Source organism: Diabrotica virgifera, chromosome 2 (assembly GCF_917563875.1).
Source record: "Diabrotica virgifera virgifera chromosome 2, PGI_DIABVI_V3a".
NCBI lineage: Eukaryota > Metazoa > Arthropoda > Insecta > Coleoptera > Chrysomelidae > Diabrotica > Diabrotica virgifera.
The window spans coordinates 200,806,605-200,828,621 of record NC_065444.1 but is presented as its reverse complement, the minus strand read 5'-3'; the positions used below and the strand labels follow the sequence as shown (position 1 = coordinate 200,828,621).

The 22,017-nt window shown below is 35.5% G+C and overlaps 1 protein-coding gene across 6 annotated transcripts in view; it reads right to left on the bottom strand.

The window, feature by feature from the left end:
* Positions 1 to 22,017, bottom strand: part of LOC126880356 (leucine-rich repeat flightless-interacting protein 2) — a 188,299-nt gene that overhangs the window by 52,228 nt on the left and 114,054 nt on the right. For all 6 annotated transcript variants that reach the window (XR_007696576.1, XM_050644173.1, XM_050644174.1 and 3 more), the window contains 2 exons: positions 11,151 to 11,390; positions 2,384 to 2,493 (listed from right to left, as the gene is read on the bottom strand). Coding sequence is in view for 5 of the 6 variants with exons in the window: in XM_050644173.1 (XP_050500130.1) it covers positions 2,384 to 2,493; positions 11,151 to 11,390 (350 nt within the window). In the remaining variant the exon portion in view is untranslated. The remainder of the gene's footprint in view (positions 1 to 2,383; positions 2,494 to 11,150; positions 11,391 to 22,017) is intronic.

The following is a 22,017-nucleotide window of genomic DNA, read 5'->3' as shown; positions in this document are numbered from 1 at the left end:
TATGGCTAAATCTGGATAATTTAATATAATAAAATAATAACAAAGGACAAATAAACAACCCTAATGTTACGAAGCTTGTTCAATTGAAACTCATCCTTTGCCCAGAAAAATTTATTGGTAAATATACCTACAAATGATTACCATTACAATGAAGACATTTATCCCATTGTTTCACCAACCGATGTATGCCCTGCTTAAAGAATTATTGTGGCTTATTGCTCAAAGAATTATTTTACAGTATTTTGCATTCTTTAGAGCCCCACTGAAAACTATTACCTTTTCAGCGCCTTTTTCAGTGGCCCAGAGGTGTGGAAATCACAAGGCGATAAATCGGGACTATAGGATGGAAGCTCTATATCCTCCATATCTTTTATTGTAGATTTTTTCCCACTACTTTCTCAACATAAGGCTGATCATTGTCATTCAGAAGAATGGCACCATGTGAGGGCTTATCTGGATATTTTCGTCTTATTGCTTGATGGCAAGATAATATAAGATAATAATGGCACCTAGATTCGTCGCCAGTAATTATTATTATTGGCGAAAGAGAGTCATTACCGTTTTGCCTGTATTCAGTGAGATGGTGCAAAGATAAACCCATACGCAAGTTTGTTTGGTCCTCTGACAAAAGATGAGGAACACATTGCGAAGAAACTTTGATGTAACCCAGTTTGTGTACAATACTATGGACAGATCCTATATAAACAACAACTATGTTCTGAAATTGCTCTGATTGAAATTCGACGATTTGAAATTATTACTTCCAAGGTTAACCTGACCAAAAATGAGTTTCAATTGAACAAATGTATATGTTACGGTTGATGTGATAAATCCCGTCTGTATTAATAATTACCGGTAAATATTAATAGTAGCCGTAGCAGCTGGTCAATGTGATTAATAATGCCTTTATAATTAGATTTACCGGCTATTATTAATACTTTCTTAACAATTCTGGTTAATGTAATAAAAACGCATTTTGGGCTTCACTATGGTGTATTTATGAAATTTGATAATAAAGTTAAACACTTAAAAAAAATTATTAATAAACAAACTCAACTAGACACCTTATAAGTAAAAACAAACTCATACACACGCATTAGGCTTTAAGTTACTAGATTATAATTACTTGTTTTTATAGAAAAGGCTCGTGTGGCACTTAGAATTATAAAGAACGCTTAATTTTTTGCGTTTGTAGCGTTTTTAATTGCTTTGGCCACTACAATTGCAGTGACGGAATCCTTGACTAGTTAAATTCAAATCTTTACGAACGCATTCACTGAGACTTATCTGAGTGTCAGGCGCTTCATTGACTGAAATAAGTGTTTCCTTGCCGGTGGTAAATTCATTTCTTACATAAGTTGGTTTAAAATGCCATGCTTATTGCCTAGCTTGTATAGCTTTTCATCTATAACAGAAATAATAATGGCAATAATGTTTCGGCTATCGGCCTTGGCTCTATCAACTTTTGGAATAAGCACTCTAACACTTTGACCTAATTTTTCAACAGGGAGTCTATCATTAGAATGCTTTAATATTCTTTGTCTTCCTCATTTACAGCAATTATCGCACACGCATTATGTTCGATTGGGCTGTTAGTGTTACCTGTATCTTCAATATTCGCTAACTGTGAATCCTTGGTTGTACTGTTGAGTTCCATATCACCGCGGTGCTTTGCTCCATCATCAGCGTCATCAGAATGATCCGCTATTATCGCTTCTAAATCTTCTTCTGATTTCGGATAAAGTACCAGGAAGTAAGGATGGATTTAATCCTGCTTTAGCCTTATGTATTTAAAGCAGGCCACGCACTGAATCGGCATAGAGCGATCGGCTCGGCTAAGAGCAATCGGCAGATTTTGCTATACATGGAAATAAATAAGTCACCGCGCACCGCCTAAGAACGTTCGACAGTCGAACGTCCTTAGGCGGTGCGCGGTGGCTCATTTATTTCCATGTATAGCAAAATCTGCCGATTGCTCTTAGCCGAGCCGATCGCTCTATGCCGATTCAGTGCGCGGCATGATTAATACATTAAATAGTGTATTACACAGTGGCCGACTACAGATTGACTATATCACTGTGGTATGCGCTATGCGCCGTATTTAAGCTCTGGTATGTCGCAGTGACTAATAAACCTCCCTACACTCCGCAAGCTTCTACGCACTTAACGGCATTAAAATTTATCACATTTACCGTTCTCATCCGGAAATTATTAGTAATTACCGGTCGATGTGATTAATTCTGGCATATTTATTACTTTTACCTGGCTATTCGGTTTGTATTCATAGTAACCGGTAATTATTAATAATTTCTAATTAATCATACTTACCGTAACATATATATTTTGGGAATCTTATTAATAAATTTTTTCTTAATGTACTCACCTATCTTTCAACAGTTCTAGTTGATACGTCTGCGCAGTTTTGTCGTTATCCAACTGAGCATTGGCTATCATCGCTTTTCGAAATTTATCCTCGACTTCTTTCAATTCGTGCTGAAAATTCAACTGAGTTAGAATGACATTGTTCTGCATAGTGATGTTGGTAAAGGTTGCAAACGTAATAGAAATTGTTTCGGTGAAAAACGAAAGACTATTGCACTAGTGACACAATATAGGGTGGTATTTGGATCAATATCAACAATGCAGTTGAGCTATTTAAAACAACACCGATTTTAGGTCATCCAGGCAGGAAATTAAAAATGATGTGAGAGAAAGTGCGTAGATATTAATAAATATACATGGGAACCATCGACCCTTTTATTTAAAAATACAATTTAATTAGACACTAGATCTTCTAGTTCTTATAATATGTAGTTACATTTTTATGCAAACATTATATCCTTCTATGAGTTTGCATGTTGAAAAATAATAGATTGCAATAAGGCGACTGAGTTTTGATATACACAATTTCAGCGTAGAAACATCATCTGTAGAAACCAGGTAATCAGCAATGTAAAGTTACCGTTACATACATATAGTTAGATCGTCTTACTATGAGAATTCAACTTACATTTTTTACATGCGCTCTCAGAATTAGTCCGGTACAAACGATAGAATCATGAGCTAATTTTATTATTTTCTAATAAGTCTCCACCCTTGTCTCACTCCTCTATCTATGGAGGTTGCCTCCGTCAACTGGTCATCCACTTTAATGTTGGCAGTTTGATTGTAATATTAATTATATATGATTCTTGAAACACTATCATCTAAGGCTGCTTATAAGGTTATCATGTTTTACTCTATCAAATGCCTTTCTGTAGTCGATAAAACAAATAAGTACGTCACAACTGACATCCCTGTACCTCTGAATAAGCACTTGGGTCCATGATACTTGTTTTTCGCATCTTTATTATATCCTGGTGTGTATCACACCTCCACTTTTCACTCTCCGTAACTCTGGAACCGTTGATTTTATAACAAAATTTTGAACCTTTTTTGTTTTAAATTTTATGTAGAAAATTTGTGTATAGAACATAATTTACGCTAAAGCATAGTTTTAGAAATATTGACGAAAAACGTAAAACAACTACTAATTTACCGACTTCTCCCCCATCTCCCCCCCCCCCCAAACCGAAAGCTCAAATTGGTGTAACTTTTTACTGAACAGTATGTGGACTATATAGAACAATTTTGTGTTGGAGGAAAACTTTTACTTTGGATGTCTGGGTTAGGCCTTTTTTTGGACCAATTATAATATACTATCTCCCTAACTTTGGAACCGTTCATTTTAGAAGGGTTATGCATAGGGCTTTTTTTATTTCAAATTTAATGTAGAACAATTTTGTATAGAGGGTTGTTCATGCTAAACCGCATAGTTTTAGAAATATTGACGAACAACGTAAAAAACTACGTATTTACAGATTTCTCCCCCCTCTCCACCCCAAACCCGATGCTCAAAATGGTGTGACTTTTTTCTGACCATTATATGGACCATATAGAACAATTTGGTGTTGGAGGATAACTTTCACTTTGGATGTCTGGGTTTGGGTCTAACTATACCATACTATAATTTGGTACGTAAAAATGTGAATTCACAAATCACAAGCACATGGAAAACTAATTCCATCACGATTGGTGTAATGCAGACACGGCTGGCGCTACGCTTTTTAGTAGATACTTCTGGTCAGTAGTAGGTACTTCTGTTGTGTAGTAAGTTCTTCTCAACAAACGCACCTACTTTTATGTAAAAGAAAATGCTACAAAGTAGTGACTATTTGCTGAAGCACTAGCTTCTACTACGTTTTATGCATTTCGCCATTTTCTACGCCCAACTACGAATTTACCGATTTCTCCCCCCCCCCCCCCCTCAAACCCGATGCTCAAAAGTGACTTTTTTCTGAACATTATGTGGACCATATAGAACAATTTGGTGTTGGAGGATAACTTTCACTTTGGATGTCTGGGTTTGGGTCTAGTTATACCATACTACTAGAGAACCCAATTCTAAGCAAAAACTGTTCAATCATTTTTTTTTGAAAACTCAACAATTTTTGAGTTATTCGTGGTTGAAAATTGGCCGTTTTCATTGAAAAATGGCACCTTTTCGGGCGGTTTTTTGCGAATACCTTAGAATCTATGCATCTAACGAAAAAAACTATACAAAACATTTTTGTAGCTTATAAAAAAGCAAGAGATTCGTTCCTTCAAATATCTTCTAGTTATAACACAAGAAGAGATATGGTAGGCGAGAAGAGTTTGTTTTTTTGGTGCACACTGAAATCGGTGTATTCAAATTTAAATAAAAGAGAAACGGTCGATTTTAGTTGTATAATGCTACCAATACCTTTTGTAGTGATTGAGAAGACCTTTAGAATGAGCAGCATTAAATGTCGATTACATTCAAAGGAAGCGAGATATGCTGCAAAAAAATTGATGACTGAATTAAAAAAAAAAAAATGTGAAGTACATTTAACCCCTCATCCATCAGAATTTAAATGCATCGTTTTCCTTCTACAATACTTTTTATTATAGTGTTGTTTCCATGTTCAAAAAGTTGGAAGGGTTTAAAATGAATAATTTTTGAAAAAAATAAGATCAAATTATGGAGCGCATTTTTAAATTTTTTTAATAATCTTCCTTTTTCTCCATGTAATTCGAAAATGATAAGAGATATGAAAAAAAAGGTACCACACAAAAATGTAGGATTTTGTTGAATACAAATTTTGTTTTGTGTTTCATTATTGTATCTCTTATCATTTTCAAGTTACATGTAGAAAAAGAAGATTTTTAAGGAAATCTAAAAATGCGCTCTATAAATTGATTTTATTTTTTTTCAAAAACCATTCACTTTAAACCCGTCCAACTTTGTGAACCCGTCCATAATACTATAATAAAAGGTATTGTAGAAGTAAAATGATGCATTAAAATTCTGGTGGATGAGAGGTTAAATATACTTCTCATTTTTTCCTAAAATACATTTATCATCCAATTTTTTTGCAGCATATCTCGCTTAGTTTGAATGCAATATACCTTTAATATTGCTCATTTTAAAGATCTGTTTAAGCATTACAACAGTAACATTATACACCTAAAATCGACCGTTTGTCTGTTATTTTAAGTTGAATACAACGATCTGAGCATGCACCAAAAAAAAACTATTTTTCTACGAAAGTGCAAAAATGTCTACTTTCGCACACGCATTTTAGTTTAGAAAGTTTCACTTTTCCGCACGCGTGTTACTTTTCCGCACGCGGTTTTTACTTTTTTTACCTCCGTTGCCATGGTGATCTGTCAAAATAATGTATTTTGATTGGTTCAAAATTACAGGTGTGGAATTTTCATACTAATTAAATTAATTGATTAAGATTTGGTAATTTTTTAAAGACTCTTAGAAAAAATATTGTTCCTAACTCTTGCAGAAAGTCTCTTTTCCGCACTCGACTGCTTGCCGAACTCCCGCTTCGCGTCGTTTGGCAAACTGCAGTCGCGTGCGGAAAAGAATGACTTTCTGCCCTTGTTAGGAAAATAATTATTTCACCTACCATATCTCTTTTTATATTATAACTAGAAGATTTATGAAGGAACTAGTCTCTTTGTTTTTTTTTTTATAAGCTACAAAAATGTTTTATATAGTTTTTTAGTTAGATGCGTCGTTTTTAAGATATTTGCAAAAAACCGTTCGAAAAGGTGTTATGTTTCAATGAAAATGGCCAATTTTCAACCACGAATAACTCTAAAAGTATTGAGTTTTCAAAAAACATTATAGAACAGCTTTTGTTAGAGAACAGTTTAGTTAGAGTTTTGTTAGAGAACAAAATTATAGAACAGTTTTTGCTTATAATTAAGTTCTTTAGCCACTTCTGTGGTTATTTTAACCAAGAAATTTTCTACCCGCGAAAAGGGGTGGGAACCACCCCCAAGATTAAAGCACACATCGGCATAGGGTAGACTTTGAATTAGGATATAAGTAGAGGCTATTCCCAAACTTTCATTAAAATCCATGCAGTAGGATAGAATTCGGAGGTAATATCCTATTTTTGCTCCCATTGACTGGCGTAATATAATCTGGTATATAATGACTGGTGTGGTAAAGTGAACATAGTTTTTTCAGACGAAATACGGATTGGAAGGGGTGTCAGGCAGGGCTGGGTCCTGTCTCCTATCCTGTTCAATGTAAACTCAGAGGAAATAATCCAGGAATCATTAAAAAAATTAACTAATGGAAAAAAGTAGTTCGCAGACGACACTATTCTAATAGCTAAATGCCTTGAGGATTTATAAGAAATGGCTGACAGGGTGGTAGAAATCCGCGAAGAAAATGATTGTTCCCTATACACAAAAAAGACATAATTCATGGTGATTACCGAAAAGCGAAAAAAGTGAAGAAAGCCTAACAATACACAGGGAATAAATTAAAAAAGTTAATAGATACAAATATCGGGAAACAATATTAATGAAAATAATGAGTACACAGAAATAGAACAGACAAGAAATACTTTTAACAAACTGAAAAAAGTATTCTGCAGCAAGGATATTAAAATTACTTTAAAACTATACTTTATTTACAATCAAGATGCACTAGAAGTAAACAAACCAAGACACATTAACTTTTACAAGGAGCACTCTTGAATAATGATTTACAATGTATATACTGTTATATTCCTATTTGACATAAGAAATAAAAGTCTATAGTTATATTTAAAATTCAAATAAAAATAAAGGTTTTCGTTTTTCTCGACCGCGGGCATGTAAATTTGGAACACCCTGTATAAAACAAATTATGTATAGGTAGTTTTTAAGAAAGTGTTTCGGAGAAGTGTTTACGAACCCCAGGAACAATACGACTCAAGTAAACAATTAGAGTGATGTTTAAAAAGAAAGTGTTCGTGGAAAGGTGTGAATAACCACCGATAATTCATATTCTAGCAAATAAGATAATAGGTTATTAAATTTGTAAAGAGGGTTAATGTGGAAAGTAAAATTGAAATGGGGAATATTATTTTTTCTTGAAATCCATTAAGATATTTAGAAAAAGGAAAGTTTGTGTTGGTAAATACGGATAATTGAAAGTTGCTTGGGAGTGGTTGATTTTTGAATGCTGGAAGGGGTATTTTATAAGGAGGAGAATTAATGAGAAGGAGAGTCAGTGTGTTTTTGAGGATCGAGAGGCGAAGTCCGAGTTTTCGAGAAGAGTGTACAAAAAAGTGAAATGCCGGTTTGGTTAATTTTGTCTTAAAAAAAAAATAAAAAGTAAGATATCGTGGAACGAGTGATAGACCGAGTCGAGATAGTATATAACTCCTTGAGTCTAGAGTATCCCGGTTTAGTGGAAGTGTTTGAAAAAGGTAGAACACGGCATCAGGAGAAGGCAGGAACGAGGGCTGTACGAGGTTTAGTTTTCAAAGGAGCAGAGGCATTACTGGAAGACTGGGACGAGTCTTTGGATCGCAACTTAAGCCAATAGGAAACGTGTTTTGTGTGAAGACGTTGTCAAATCATCAGTAAAGGTCAGTCTATTTTGTTATGACATGAATGTATGGTTTGTGTATTAAATAACACATTGAAAATTGAGCTACACAATCACTATAAAAATTTCATCAAACCTCAATCAATTTGTTACTGATAAATCATAATAGTTCATTATAAATAAAATAAATTTGGAGACAAAAAGAAATAAGATTCCCATTTTTGTAACTGTTGTATTAAATAAAGATAGAAAGATAAGATATAAGAAATATTAAGCAGATATTGCCATTTAGATAAAATAAACGTTTTTTTTATAATTTCTAATTGAAATCCGTATGTGTGTATTATTTTACTCTCTTTTATCTATCCCGATTAGGAATCCACTGAGAAATACTTTGAAGCCACGAAAGTAAGTAATTGATATTATAATTTAGCCCTGAGATTGACACTATATTGGTATTTGATCTGTTTGATTAATGAGATAATTATTGATTAATTAATTAAGATAAATTACATCTGAGAACATCATTAGATTTCAAAAGTAAGATCACAACAATACATTGTAAATCCCTAATGATGATTTACAAAGTTTATACATTGTAAATCATGATTCAGGAGTGCTCCTTGTAACAGTTAACGTATCTTGGTTTGTTTACTTCTAGTGCATCTTGATTGTAAATAAAGTATAAGACTTCTGAGATGCTACGTGTTCTCCGTATTATTTTATGGGTTGGAGACTTGGAAATTAAAGAAAGTCGTTTGAGGCAGATTGGAACTATTGGAAGCCTTCGAATTATATACGCCAGAAGAATATTACGAGTATGTGGATTCTTATCTATTACGAGTATGTGGAGTCACGAATGTTTAGGTTTTGAGAAGTAGTCGAAGCATAAAGCACTGACCCTCCGAAAAAAAAGGACAAGACGGATCTTAATAATTCTTTTTGGATTCGATTCGTGAATGCGCCAGGAAACTTTGTGACCCGGAGCCATGATATAATCTTAAAAAACTGCATACAAAAATGCATTCTTAAAGTGCATCCCAAACAGACAATAAAAAAATTTCAAAACTCGTCAATTATCGGCGGAAATGAGTTCAATTTTTTTTGTTAGGGGGTTTTTGGGGGCGCTGAAAACGAATATGACGTCAAAAGTTATCTCCAGAGTACCTGGTACCCAGGGTACCTACTGTGTACCTCGTCTTGTGGAGTTTTCGGCAAATTCATTAAAAATTAGTCAAAAATCATTACTCGGGGGTTTTTGGGGCTGCTAACGACGAATATGACATCGGAAGTAATTTCCGGAGTACCTACTGTTTACCTCGTCTTGTGGGGTTTTCGGCAAAACATTTATTAAAAAATTAGTCAAAAATAATTACTCGGGAGTTTTTGGGGTGGCTAACGACGAATATGACATCGGAAGCGATCCCCGGAATACCTGGTGCCCAGGGTACCTACTTCTTATGGAGTTTTCGGCAAATTCATTAAAAAATTAGCCAAAAATCATTACTCGGGGGTTTTTGGGTCGCTGACGACGAATATGACATCGGAAGTGCTCTGTGGAGTACTTGGTACCCAGGGTACCTACTGTTTACCTCGTTTTCTGGAGTTTTTGTCAAATTTATTTAAAAAGTAGTCAAAATTCATTACTTAGGGGTTTTTGGGGTTTCTGACGACGAATATGACATGGAAAGTTATCTCCGGTGTACCTGGTGCCCAGGGTACCTACTGTTTATCTCGTGACTAATGATTTTTGACTAATTTTTTAATGAATTTTCCGAAAACTCCAGAAAACGAGGTAAACAGTAGGTACCCTGGGTGCCACGTACTCCGTAGATCACTTCCGATGTCATATTCGTCGTCAGCGACCCAAAAACCCCCGAGTAATGATTTTTGGCTAACTTTTTAATGAATTTGCAGAAAACTCCATAAGAAGTAGGCACCCTGGGCACCCCGATAATTATTTTTGACTAATTTTTTAATAAATTTTTTGCCGAAAACTCCAGAAGTGAAGTAAACAGTAGGTACCCTGGGCACCAAGTACTCCGAAAATCACTTCCGATGTTATATTCGTCGTTAGCGGCCTCAAAAACCCCCCGAGTAATGATTTTTGACTCATTTGTAATGAATTTGCCGAAAACTTCACAAGACGAGGTAAACAGTAGGTACCCTGGGCACCAGGTACTCCGGAGATCACTTTTGACGTCATATTCGTTTTCAGCGACACAAAAACCCCCGAGTAATAAAATTGAGCTCATTTCCGCCGATAATTTACGAGTTCTGAATTTTTTTTATTGTCTGTTTGAGATGCACTTTAATAATTCATTTTTTGTATGCAGTTTTTCAATATTATATCATGGCTCGGGGTCCCAAAGTTTCCTGGCGCATTCACGAATCGAATGCAAAAAGAATTATTAAGATCCGTCTTGTCGTTTTTTTTCGGAGGTAAGGCCGATTTTAGTGCTTTATTGCTTCGTCTAAAGAATGGGAAAAGAGAAAGAGATTTTAAAAACCATCTAAATTGGAAAATTGCCAATATTTGGGACATGTCCAGAGGGGCGAGCATTGTAACTTGTTGCAATTAATAATACAAAGACGAATACAAGGTAGAAGTAGTCATGAAAGAAGACTCATCTCATGGTTAGACAATTTGAGAGTTTGGTTGAACTGCACTTCTGCTGATATCTTTAGAGTAGCGATATCGATAGTGAGAATTACCGTGATGATTGTATACTTTCATAGAGGAGATGGCACATGCAGAGGAAGAATTATGTCAATATTGGGTGAATGAAGCTAATCGACTGTTTAGCAAGTTTGCTTTCAAGCAAGCAATAAGTGTGAAATACACAGTTTTTGATTAATCAACAGTCCATTGAAACGGTCTATACCAATATACAGTGTTCAAGAAAACGATCGTTCATACAATCAAAGTGCGCAGTTTAGAATATCTGGGCCATGGCTTGCTAAAACTTGTACTTGTAAAGAGCAAGATGTACGGAAAAAGAGGACCAAGGAGGAGAATCATTACTGGCTTTAAAACCTGAGAAAATGGGATTCAACATGTCTACAAACAGACTATTCAGAACAGGTGCCAGCAAAGTAAGATAGCCGTGTTAAATCGCCGATATCCGGAACGGTTAAGCCCAGTAAGAAGAGCTACGCTGTCAAATATTTCTACATTTCGAAAATTTTGTTAATTTTGCATATAGAACAACCCCAAGAAAAATATTTTATGCAAATTCCTTACCCTTAATTCTCTTAAACTTCCTCCATCTTCCAAAGAATCTTCTGAGCTTCTTCGGCTGGACAAGTATCGATTTCCAGCACTTCTCGGGGTCCTTACCAATGAGGTCGGTTCTGAAGACAGCATGTCGAATTGCCTGTCTGCATTCTCTTCCTGCTCTTTTTGTTGTCGTTCTAGTTCCCTCATTCGTATCTCCCTCGCTTCGGCTCTGGCTTGCCTTTTTGCCCATAATCGCGCTTCCGCCTGGAAAGAATTAAGAGGAAATTTTAAAAACGTAAAACAACTTAAAATCTCTTCTTAATATTAAGAATTTCACTAACGTTGCTATTAAATTAACTGTTTGGCTGACAGAATATATCTTTTTGCTGCGAAGCTATGGTCTGTTTTTAAACCAAGAGGAGCAATTCAAATTTACCGCGCCGTAATGCTTGTTTGTAATTGGTCCAGACAAGTTTACTCAACTGTTATTAAATTTTGACACTAATGACATTTATCAAATTTTGACACTACTGACATTTCATAGGTTAATTAAGTTATATCGGTGATTTTTGTGTTTTCTGCGTTATTCCTTTAATTTTTAGATTTTTAGTCTGAAAAAGCAGTTGTTTTTAGAACTCTTTAGCGACGTATTAGTATAATATAATACAGTAAGGTCTCCTTTTATGCGGATTATTTTTATGCGATTTTGAAGTTATGCGGTTGGTATTTCATTCAAAAATGTCTATTATTAACAATTAGTATAATTAATATTAACTATTCCCATCCAGTAGTCTGAGAGTTTGCAATTCGGGTATCCCCCTTGTTACATGATGTACCATGCAGCTATTATATCAATCTGAATTTCGCATTGAAAGGTATTAGGTCTGGATCCCGCGTATAAAAAAAAAGTTGGTTAATAGCAAGCTGAAAATTTGTTAATAGCTTAAGGGTGTCTAGTCGGACAAACTTTGATATATGGGAACACTGGAACAGGGGAAGTTTTAATTGTGGAACAAGTTAAAAATTTGGAACGGTCATACCACGAAAACGTCACATGTATTTTGTCCGACATAACTTCCAATTGATTTGTTACCCTTTCAATAAACTCTAATGCAAAAATCAGACTGCTATTTACCACCAAATGGGCATTTTAATGAGTGGAACACGTAGAACATGTCAAATGACAGGAATTATGACAGGTGATAAATAGCAGTCTGATTTTTGCACGAGAGTTAATGAAAGGGTAACAAATCAATTGGAAGTTCTGTCAGACAAAATACATGTGACGTTTTCTGACCGTTTCAAATTTTTAACCTGTTCCACAATTAAAACTTCCCCTGTTTCAGTGTTCCCATATATCAAAGATTGTCCGACTAGACACCCTTAAGCTATTAACAAATTTTCATCTTGCTATTAATCAACTTTTTTTTCATACGTCGGATCCAGACCTATATAACCTGTAATTGTTTTGAAATTAAATTTAAATGTTGCTGATTTCAAGTTGCAGTATAATAAACAGCACATTTTGATTTCTGGATTGAAACATTTAATTAAGTGTCGTAAAGTTTTATGTTCCATTAGAATAGGTTTTTGCAATCTCAATATCGTTAGTCTCGTCGTTTTTAATTTCTTCTTTATGGCCCTTTAATTGGCCCAATGAAGAAAAAAAAACATCAAAGACAAAATTATTGGTGGACAACGTCCACCATTTTATGTGATTTTAGAAATTCACGGAACGTATCCCTATTTTTCAATGCAAGTAAAGTCTTTTTTCTGAAGAACGTATCCACGATAAAACGAGATCTTACTGTATTTATGGATCACCGTCGAAGGCCGACATGATCAACCAAAAGAGAAGATGTATTTGGTGATTTTTCTAGTGACTTTTTTGAGTGTGAATCTGTCTTTTTAGTTTACTCCTGGTTTAAAAACGAACTATAGTAAAAGTAAAATTCTGAGGCGGGAGTCACGGAAGTAGCGCCGCGAAATAAGCTTCATAAGAAAGATGCGATGTAAACAGTTGCAAGTGTCAATTTACGCGATGATGGGAGTCCGTTATGTTATAAAATATGTACAAAAACTTTTTCATTTTATTAAAATCTATAACAAGGATGTAACGTTCCTGTTTTCTTTGAGAAAAATTTCTCACTTCTGTTCAAAATTTTTCTGATGGGTGAGAGGAGTGTGTACATAACGTTACAAACGTCACATCTTTGTTATTTTATTTTTAAATAATTATTTTACTTTATTTTCTTTAATATTTCATTAGTAATCATTTTCTTCTATTTGTTTTACCTATTTTCTTCGTTAAAAACTCGTTGGCGCCCTCTTTTATTATCCTCTTTTATTATCTTCTATTTACTATTTCTCTTTTCATTTAAATCATCAATTGAACATACTGAACGTACCCCTTATATTCTTACTCTGTAAATATCTGTCTTAATACGGAACATGCCTACCTTTCTACAGTTCACGCTGTCATTTCAATTCTCCAAATGGTGGTGGTAATCTTATAAAAGGCAATTACAGAGCTGATAATCATGCCCCGGAATCTTACACGCTGTGAGCTCGTACGTAGAGGGGATATTTACAAATTCGCGAGCGCCAGTAGTGACAAGTCTGTAAACGTTTACCGGAAATTTGACATAAATGTCAAAGTGATTAATTTAAAACTAAAATTAAAAATATTAATTATAAAAAATATTAGTTGGTCAAAGCTGTGGTATATATTTTTACCTTAAATATACTTACGTTTTAAATACTGAATTTAAGTTTTTTTAATGTTCCGTAATATGTAATTATAAATTAATATATTAATCTTAGCGCCATCTACACGATAATTGTGAAAGTATCCGAAGTAAGAAACTCATATTTTATCAATAGAACGTCAAAATGATTAGCAAAATCTTAAAAAAATCGATTACAATTTAATTACTTTTTTGCATTGTAAATATTAAGTGATAACAATTAAATAATAAATTTAAAAATTACCGGTGAAAGTTGAATTAGTAATCCGCTAGGAGCACCACCAGCGAAGCTCAGAGTGTATATGAACAAACTGAGGAATTTCCCCTATCACTTTACTACGGTCAGCTAAGCTAATAAAGAGAAATGACAGCATATCTCGCTCACGAAGACTTTAACCAATCATTTATGTTAACACCATATCTGAATGTCACAAATAAAATAATCAAACGAGGCTTAACTCGGCAATGTCAATTCTGTCAAAAGTAATGACAGTTAGTGGAAATAATTTTCCATTAGTTTACAGTTTTTATTGTATCTTTAACGATTTATTCTTAGTAATTTCAATTTAAGTTGGTTCCTTATCCTTCGTTTATAAAGTGTAGTTTTGTTTTAGTTACGAAAGAACTTTTGTGTTGTGTTAATAAAAAAACTAAACATGGTTTATTATTGTTATGTACCGTTATGTACAAATCATAGAAAAGTTAGAAAAATGCATAGGTAAATAGTACCTAATTAGTTTATAACTGTTTTATCTGAAACAACAAATAAATGCACGTACCTATATTTAGAAAAACATTGTCTAACTTTTTTATATCCCTTTCCTTACTAAATTTGACAGCAAAAATTACACATTTTGTAACTTGGGAATTCCGAATAATTTATGAGTATTACTTAGATATTAATTAAATAAAATACTTTAACAAGTTTAGTAAGTTCTGGTATTTTATTTTAATAATATAGGTGAGATTATTTCTTGTAAAATAAGAAGATATTTTAATTAGTAACGAAAGGGCCCGCAAGAGGGGCTGAACGGATGAAAATAATGCTTGACCGTTTGAATTTCCCGCCAAATGTTGATTTGTAATCACTACGGTCGCAAGTGGCGCAAGGAACCAAATTTTTACAGTGAGTTGCCTATCTATCCCTATATACTATATTATTTATCTATGGCTGATAATAGCTATCTATTTCCAGACTTATTATTTATTCTCTTGGGGCGAGTTTTGTATTCTAAGTTTTTTATAGTCTACTTTTAATTTTTTATAATGATTTTTTTTTAGCCTCCAGCATCAAGCCATCCACACCGGTGATGGAACTACGGCGATATAACAACGATTGACCATGACATCCAGACTACAGCACTCAACATCTTCAGCTGCAGGGGCCTAGGGCCGAACATCTGCCCAGATCTACAAGAAGTCTACAGCAGTACCATTCGACATCAAGAAGTTACCATCGAACCAGATAAAAAAGCCATAAGTATAATCTACAAATTGTTAGTTTTTGGCAAGAATTTGAATACATTTGATAATGCAATTTACTAAGTCATATTTTTATTATATCTTTATCGCACAATAAACATGATTAGTTAAGTATTGTTTCGTTTGCTTCCATTCCGAATTTTCATAGTTCATTTCTAAGATTAGGACAAGACGAACACACACCTTGAGAGACTGAGCTAAGCTAAGGGTGTAGCAATGGCTATCTTGGATGATTGAGGTAATATTTTCGAATATTATTTCAATTAGCTGGGGTAGTCTATCGCCTTTTTTCGTTTCAAGGATATTAACAACAGCGGTTTTTATTTTTGAATCGAAGATTCAAATAGTACATAAAAACAATAATAAATAAATATTAAAATTCTTCATTTAATTTTAAGACTATCATTTAAAATTTAAAATACAGTAAACATAGTTCAAATTTTCGCGCTTCGCTTCTACAGTACAGTCTACTGTGCCAGTTTTTTTCCTCTGTCCACTGCAATTTTATTAGAAGAATTTCTGAGGTCAAAGATGGGTACTTGTGATCATTATCTATTTCTTGATAAACTAGGTAAGTATTAACCTCAGTCAAGTAGTTAAAAATGACACTGTGTTCATATGATTACAACTATATTATTATCTCCTCTAATAAAATTAAATCAGTGATAATAAAAGTTCATAGAAACATATAAACATTATCTGAATTACATAGACCTACTCACACAATTAGATTTGTTTGGCGTTTACTTTTCTTCGTAGACACAAATAGTTGTGTTGAGATTATTTTAAAAATCTTCATACCTTTTGATCATACCCTTTGACATCTTTTTAATTTTAATTGTTTTCTTTTTTTTATAGATTTAATCTAGAGTCTAGAAATTTAATTTAGAAAGTGCCACGTGTCGAGGTGGTACCATAAGTCAACACCGTAAGTATAAACTAATCAATTCAGAGAAGCTTGGACGTTAAAACCTCGGGCGGGCGCGCTTTTAAAAATCACAAGAGCGGGCGCGCTATTAAAAATCATAAGAGTGAGCGCGCGGCGGCACTCTATGCCGCAAGCAGAAAAACGTATAAATTAAATTCAAACGATATCTACCTACTTATCCTTAATGTTTTTCTTTTTGATTATTGGCATTGGGAAGAACCTGTTTTACCACGAAAATTTATAACATTTGGAAGTCTATACATATAACTAAACACAATTTGCTACAATTTTTTATAAATTTAATACCTAACTGAATACAATTTGGATTGGTTGATACAGACCTCAAAGTTGAGGAAATTATAAGAGTCTCCTCGTACGGCCTAAGAAGTTATAAAAAATAACTCTTACTTCAGGATTATGGATGCAATCCACCATAATAGAAATACATATAGATAATGCGTCTTGTAGCGTTAATTTGGGGGCTTGTTTGCCATCAGTAATAGCTCTTTTTGCCCGTTTGTCAGCTGTTTCGTTTCCCGTTATGGAGTAATGCCCTTTGGCCCATATGAAGAATGTATTTATCTGTTTATAATCTAAGGCTCTTAAGGTTGTCAAAATTTCCACGATTATTGAGTTATTGTATAGGGAGGTAACGGGGTCCACCATAGCTGATAAAATAGATTTCGAATCCGATATTATAGCCAAGTTTGACAAGGGTAGCTGTGAATTGTTTTCCGAATCCAAAGCCTTAAATATAGCAAGTTCCTCTGCTATAAAGATTGTAAAGTTTGGGTTTAGTTTAAACAACAAACTTTCGTTTGTTTTCCCTGTACCATCCTGTTCCAGTAGGGGATTTGGATCTATATCCTTAATGTAAATAATAGTAAAATTTGTATAGTTAAAAGAAATCTTTTATGCCAAAAAAGTTCCAAAATAAATTAACATTCTACATAATAAATCATTCTCCTATTTCGAATTTGGTCGAGATATTTTTTGCTTGATCGTCCTGTTTGTCCTGGATCCTTCGGACCCAGGACGAACTTTTATTATATTTTTTGCTTTGATTTTATCTGATGTTGCTGGAATACTCTTCCCAATATTTTCGTTATCTTTGGCAATGTAGAATGAATAATCAGACTCTTTCCATAGAATACGGATTTTGAAAATTTTCGTCTCCGGATTATTCAAAGCCTTCCATATTAATTTCTTTAACATCACCTTCTTTTTTAAACGCTTTTATTTAGTTCAATCGTTTGCGTCAAATCTTTAGACGTTAATTTGACTGCCTTTTCTTCAATGGAAATGAATGAAATTTTGCAGACATATGGATTCGCGGGAACAATACACGAAAAGTCGATCAAAAATTTTTTTATGTTTATTATCGCTAAAGTTCACTATATCCAGGTTCAGGACCATTAGAAAGAAAGAGAAGTATAGAGTTGTGGCAGAGGGAATGGGCAGCCGAAGTCGAGAACACGAGATCCCTGATCCCGGATGCAGTGAGGTGGTGCGGGTGTCGGCATCGGCGCGTCAACTACTACTTCACACAGTTCTTGACGGGGCATGGATCGTTCAGAAAATATACCCACCGCATAGGGAAGACCGCTGACGATCTATGTGTATGTCCCGAGTGTGGGGTGGTTGATGAAGCGCGGCATGTCGTGTTCGTGTGCCCTGCGTACCATGCGGGGCGTGCCGAGCTGCAGCTGGGTCTGGGATCCCCTCTAGGTGAGCCACACGAGCTAATGGACTAAGCCATTAATAGTAAGAGAGACTTCGACCATGCCATTGCTTTTGTCACCAAGACAATGAAACACAAGGAAGAGAAGGAGAGGCGTCTGCAGACGGGATGACCCCTATATTTATTTCTTTAAAATGTGTTTGTGTCGTGCGGGCAGTCAGTGGGGGGAAGGGGGGACGCTCTACATCCAAACCACACTGACTGCCTATTTTATATTTACATGGTTTTACTTATTACTTATTTATTTATTTATTTACTTAATTTTATCTATACAAATCATCGTTCTTTGAACAATTTTATCTTTCTATTTCCTGTTTATGTTCTCTATCTTTACTTTTTCTTATCGTTTTTTGCTTCTTTCCTATTCTTTCTTTTCTCTTCCTTCTCCCTTCTCTAATTCTATCTCTGCTTTCTCTTTTCATCTCCTTTTACTCTAGTTTTTTCCTTGTATGTTATAGCATGTTTTGTATCGTTTTGGAACAGTCAGTGGGGAAGGACCTTCTACATCCGACCTGCACAGACTGCCCCATCTGAATGTCAGAATGAATGGGCGGACGAGTAAGTGTGTATAGATGACAGTAAGGAATGTTTGGAGTTAAATGAAAGAAAGTATGAATGGGTGGATGAGAAAGCGTGCATAGATGAAAGTATGAATGACTGGAGTTGCTCGTAACTGCCAACTGACATTCTCTGGTTAGTTCCATCCTGGGTTGGGGGGGGGGGGGGCACCTCGGTCGACCTACCCGCGCGCAGGTTGAGCTAGACGGTCGCTTCACCGGCCTGTCTGGTGCGGGGCGTGGGGCGGCCGGGTGGCCAACCAATCCATGGAATGCACGCTAGGAGTGCCACAGGGGAGCTATGAGTAAGGTCGACGGGGTCAGATATGCTCGCTAAAGCCGATGCCGCACTGCAGGATGCTAGATGGTGGCTTGGAGGGTGGATTTTAAAGGTGGATGGTGGAGGGTCGCTGCATCGTTTGCTGCAACGAGGGACTGCTGAGGAATCGTTTGTTTCATTTGGTTTGTTTTTTAGCATATCGTCATATTAGATGTAAAACTCACTCACTAAACTTTTCAGAAAGTGGAGAAAAATCGACTTAGAGGCAAAAATTGTTTTTTAAATTCACCTGACTTGAATATTGGATTTTTGTTAATGCAACTGCAAAGAATAAATAAAACAGATATTTTAAGCCATGTTTCGTCACATAGTGGGTCTGCTGGGTCCCAAATTACCCTTCTTTTATACACAGCACTTATTACGCTTTCCTTCATAGCGAGGCTACCCGGATGGATTATCAAACACGACTGATATGGGTGGATCGACGCCTGGCGGACCACCGGATGGTTAGATGGTAGTGGGAGGCCACTGCGGCTACCGTCGTTGTATTATTCGTGGTATAAGTAGCCGGATGGTCGCCAGGCAGGTATCTACCATCCACCATCCTAGCAAACTTCCTACAGTGCGGCATCGGCCTTAGAGCGGTTCCAGACCCGTCGGCTGGAGAAAGAGGTGGGTTTAGTCGGTAGGCGGCTCGTGATATAGATAGGGCGGGCCGAATCCGACACACCTGGGACACCTTCCCAGACGGTCTTAAGAAGATTCCCACCTCCCAAAAAAAAGTTCACTATATCCTCGATATCCGCCAATTCTTTTTTTAACTTTGTGGTACCGCACTTTTCAGGGCAGGCGCATCTACGATCAGAATAGTCATGATAGTTCAAATCTGTGCCGCGGAAATGGCACGTAAAGAAGAATTAGTTTAAAACGTATCCTGCAAAGTTGCAAGCCAGTTGCCAGTAACGTTACATTATTATACTTTTTTTCAACCATGACACTTCCTTCTTCATATATTCCTTCCTCCGTTTATCTTTCCATGTATTCTCAGTTTTAGCATTTCGTATCGCTGTCCCCTCGTTACGTGTCCCGGATATTTAACTACAATTTTTTTATTTTTATTGTGTTTTAAGTAACAGTCACTACTCAGTAAATCCATTTTAAAAAATTAAAACGTTTTTTTTTTTCGAGAAGGTAAGTCATACAATTTACCCATAATTGTTATAAATAATAAATACAATGTCTTTCTGTCTTTGTGGAAATATTTAAAAATTTGAGAATTATATATTTATATTTATCATGTTGGTTGTGTAATAGCAAAAAATAAACATTGTTTCAGAAGTGTAGAATTTCAACTATATTACGCAATATCTTGTAGGTTTATTATTTCTATTTTAAAACTATTCGGTTTAAAATATGCAAATACAGATGGTTTGTCATTAATAGGCCTGGATTCCGCGTACCAAAAAAAAGTTGATTAATAACAAGCTGAAATTTTGTTAATAGCTTAACGGTGTCTAGTCGGACAACCTTTGATGTACGGGAACGCTGGAACAGGGGAAGTTTTAATTGTGGAACGTGATTTTAATTGTGGAACGTGTCATCCTGACAAGTTTATGATTGTGAAATCTCGCAGATTGTTTTTAAGTTTATTCAATAGCAAAATGTTTGTCCGACAAATATGCTGGGCATTATAAGTCCGACACGTGAAACATGTTAAATGACAGGAATTATATTCATAATCATCATTCTCTTTGCCTTATCCCTATGCGGGGTCGGCTTCCCTAATTGCTTTTCTCCACACAATTCTATCTTGGGTCATATCAATGTTAATCCCCTTTACCAACATGTCCTGCCTTATCGTCTCCCCCCAGGTCTTCTTTGGTCTTCCTCTGCTACTCCTTCCAGGAATCTGCACTTCAGCTATTCTTCGTATTGGGTGATTAACGTCTCGATGTTGAACATGACCAAACCATATTAACCTATTCTCTCTCATTTTGGCATCAATTGGTGCCACACCTAGACTTCCCCTAATATACTCATTTCTAATTTTATCCTTCTTTGTCACTCCACTCATCAATCTAAGCATTCTCATTTCCGCCACATGCATTCGTTGTTCCTCTTTCTTTTTCACTGCCCAACATTCAGTTCCGTACATCATAGCCGGTCTTATGGCTGTTTTATAGAATTTTCCCTTCAGCTTCATTGGAATTTTTCTGTCACACAACACACCACTCGCTTCTTTCCACTTCATCCATCCAGCCCTAATTCTACTGCATGCATCTCCATCTATTTCTCCATTACTCTGTTATACCGATCCTAGGTACTTACAACTATTGCTTTTCACAATCATTTCACCATCCAAAGATACCATTTTATTTGTAGTAGCTCCATCTTTAAATGAACATTCCAAATACTCTGTTTTTGTCCTACTAAGTTTTAAACCTTTTTCCTCCAGTTTGTCTCCACTGTTCCAGTTTTTGTTCTAAGTCTCTTTCACTATTTTCTACTAACACGACATCATCAGCATACATTAAGCACCATGGAATGTTACCCTGTAGTTTCGCTGTTATCTGGTCCAAAACTAATGAGAATAAATACGGACTAAGACTAAGCACAGAGCCTTGGTGCAATCCTACTTTCACATGAAATGTATCAGTCTCTCCCACACCTGTCCTAACACTAGTCGTTACTCCCTCATACATATCCCTAACAATCTTTACATATTCACCAGGGACTCCTTTCTTATTGAGTGCCCACCACAGAATCTCTCGAGGAACTCTATCATATGCTTTCTCAAGATCAATGAATACCATATGAGCGTTTGTTTCTTTACTCCTGTACTTTTCCATCAACTGCCTTATAATGAAAATTGCATCTGTTGTTGATCTACCCTGCATAAAGCCAAATTGATTCTCGGATATTTCGGTATCTTCACGTATCCATCTATCAAGTACTCTTTCCCATATTTTCATGGTGTGGCTAAGCAGTTTTATAGCCCTGTAGTTTGTACATTGTTGTATATCTTCCTTGTTTTTGTAAACAGGTACCAGTATACTGCTTCTCCATTCGTCTGGCATTTGTCTAACTTTCCATAATTCTATTAAATAGACCTGCTAGACACCTTGTTCCTGTCTCTCCCAATGCTCTCCATACGTC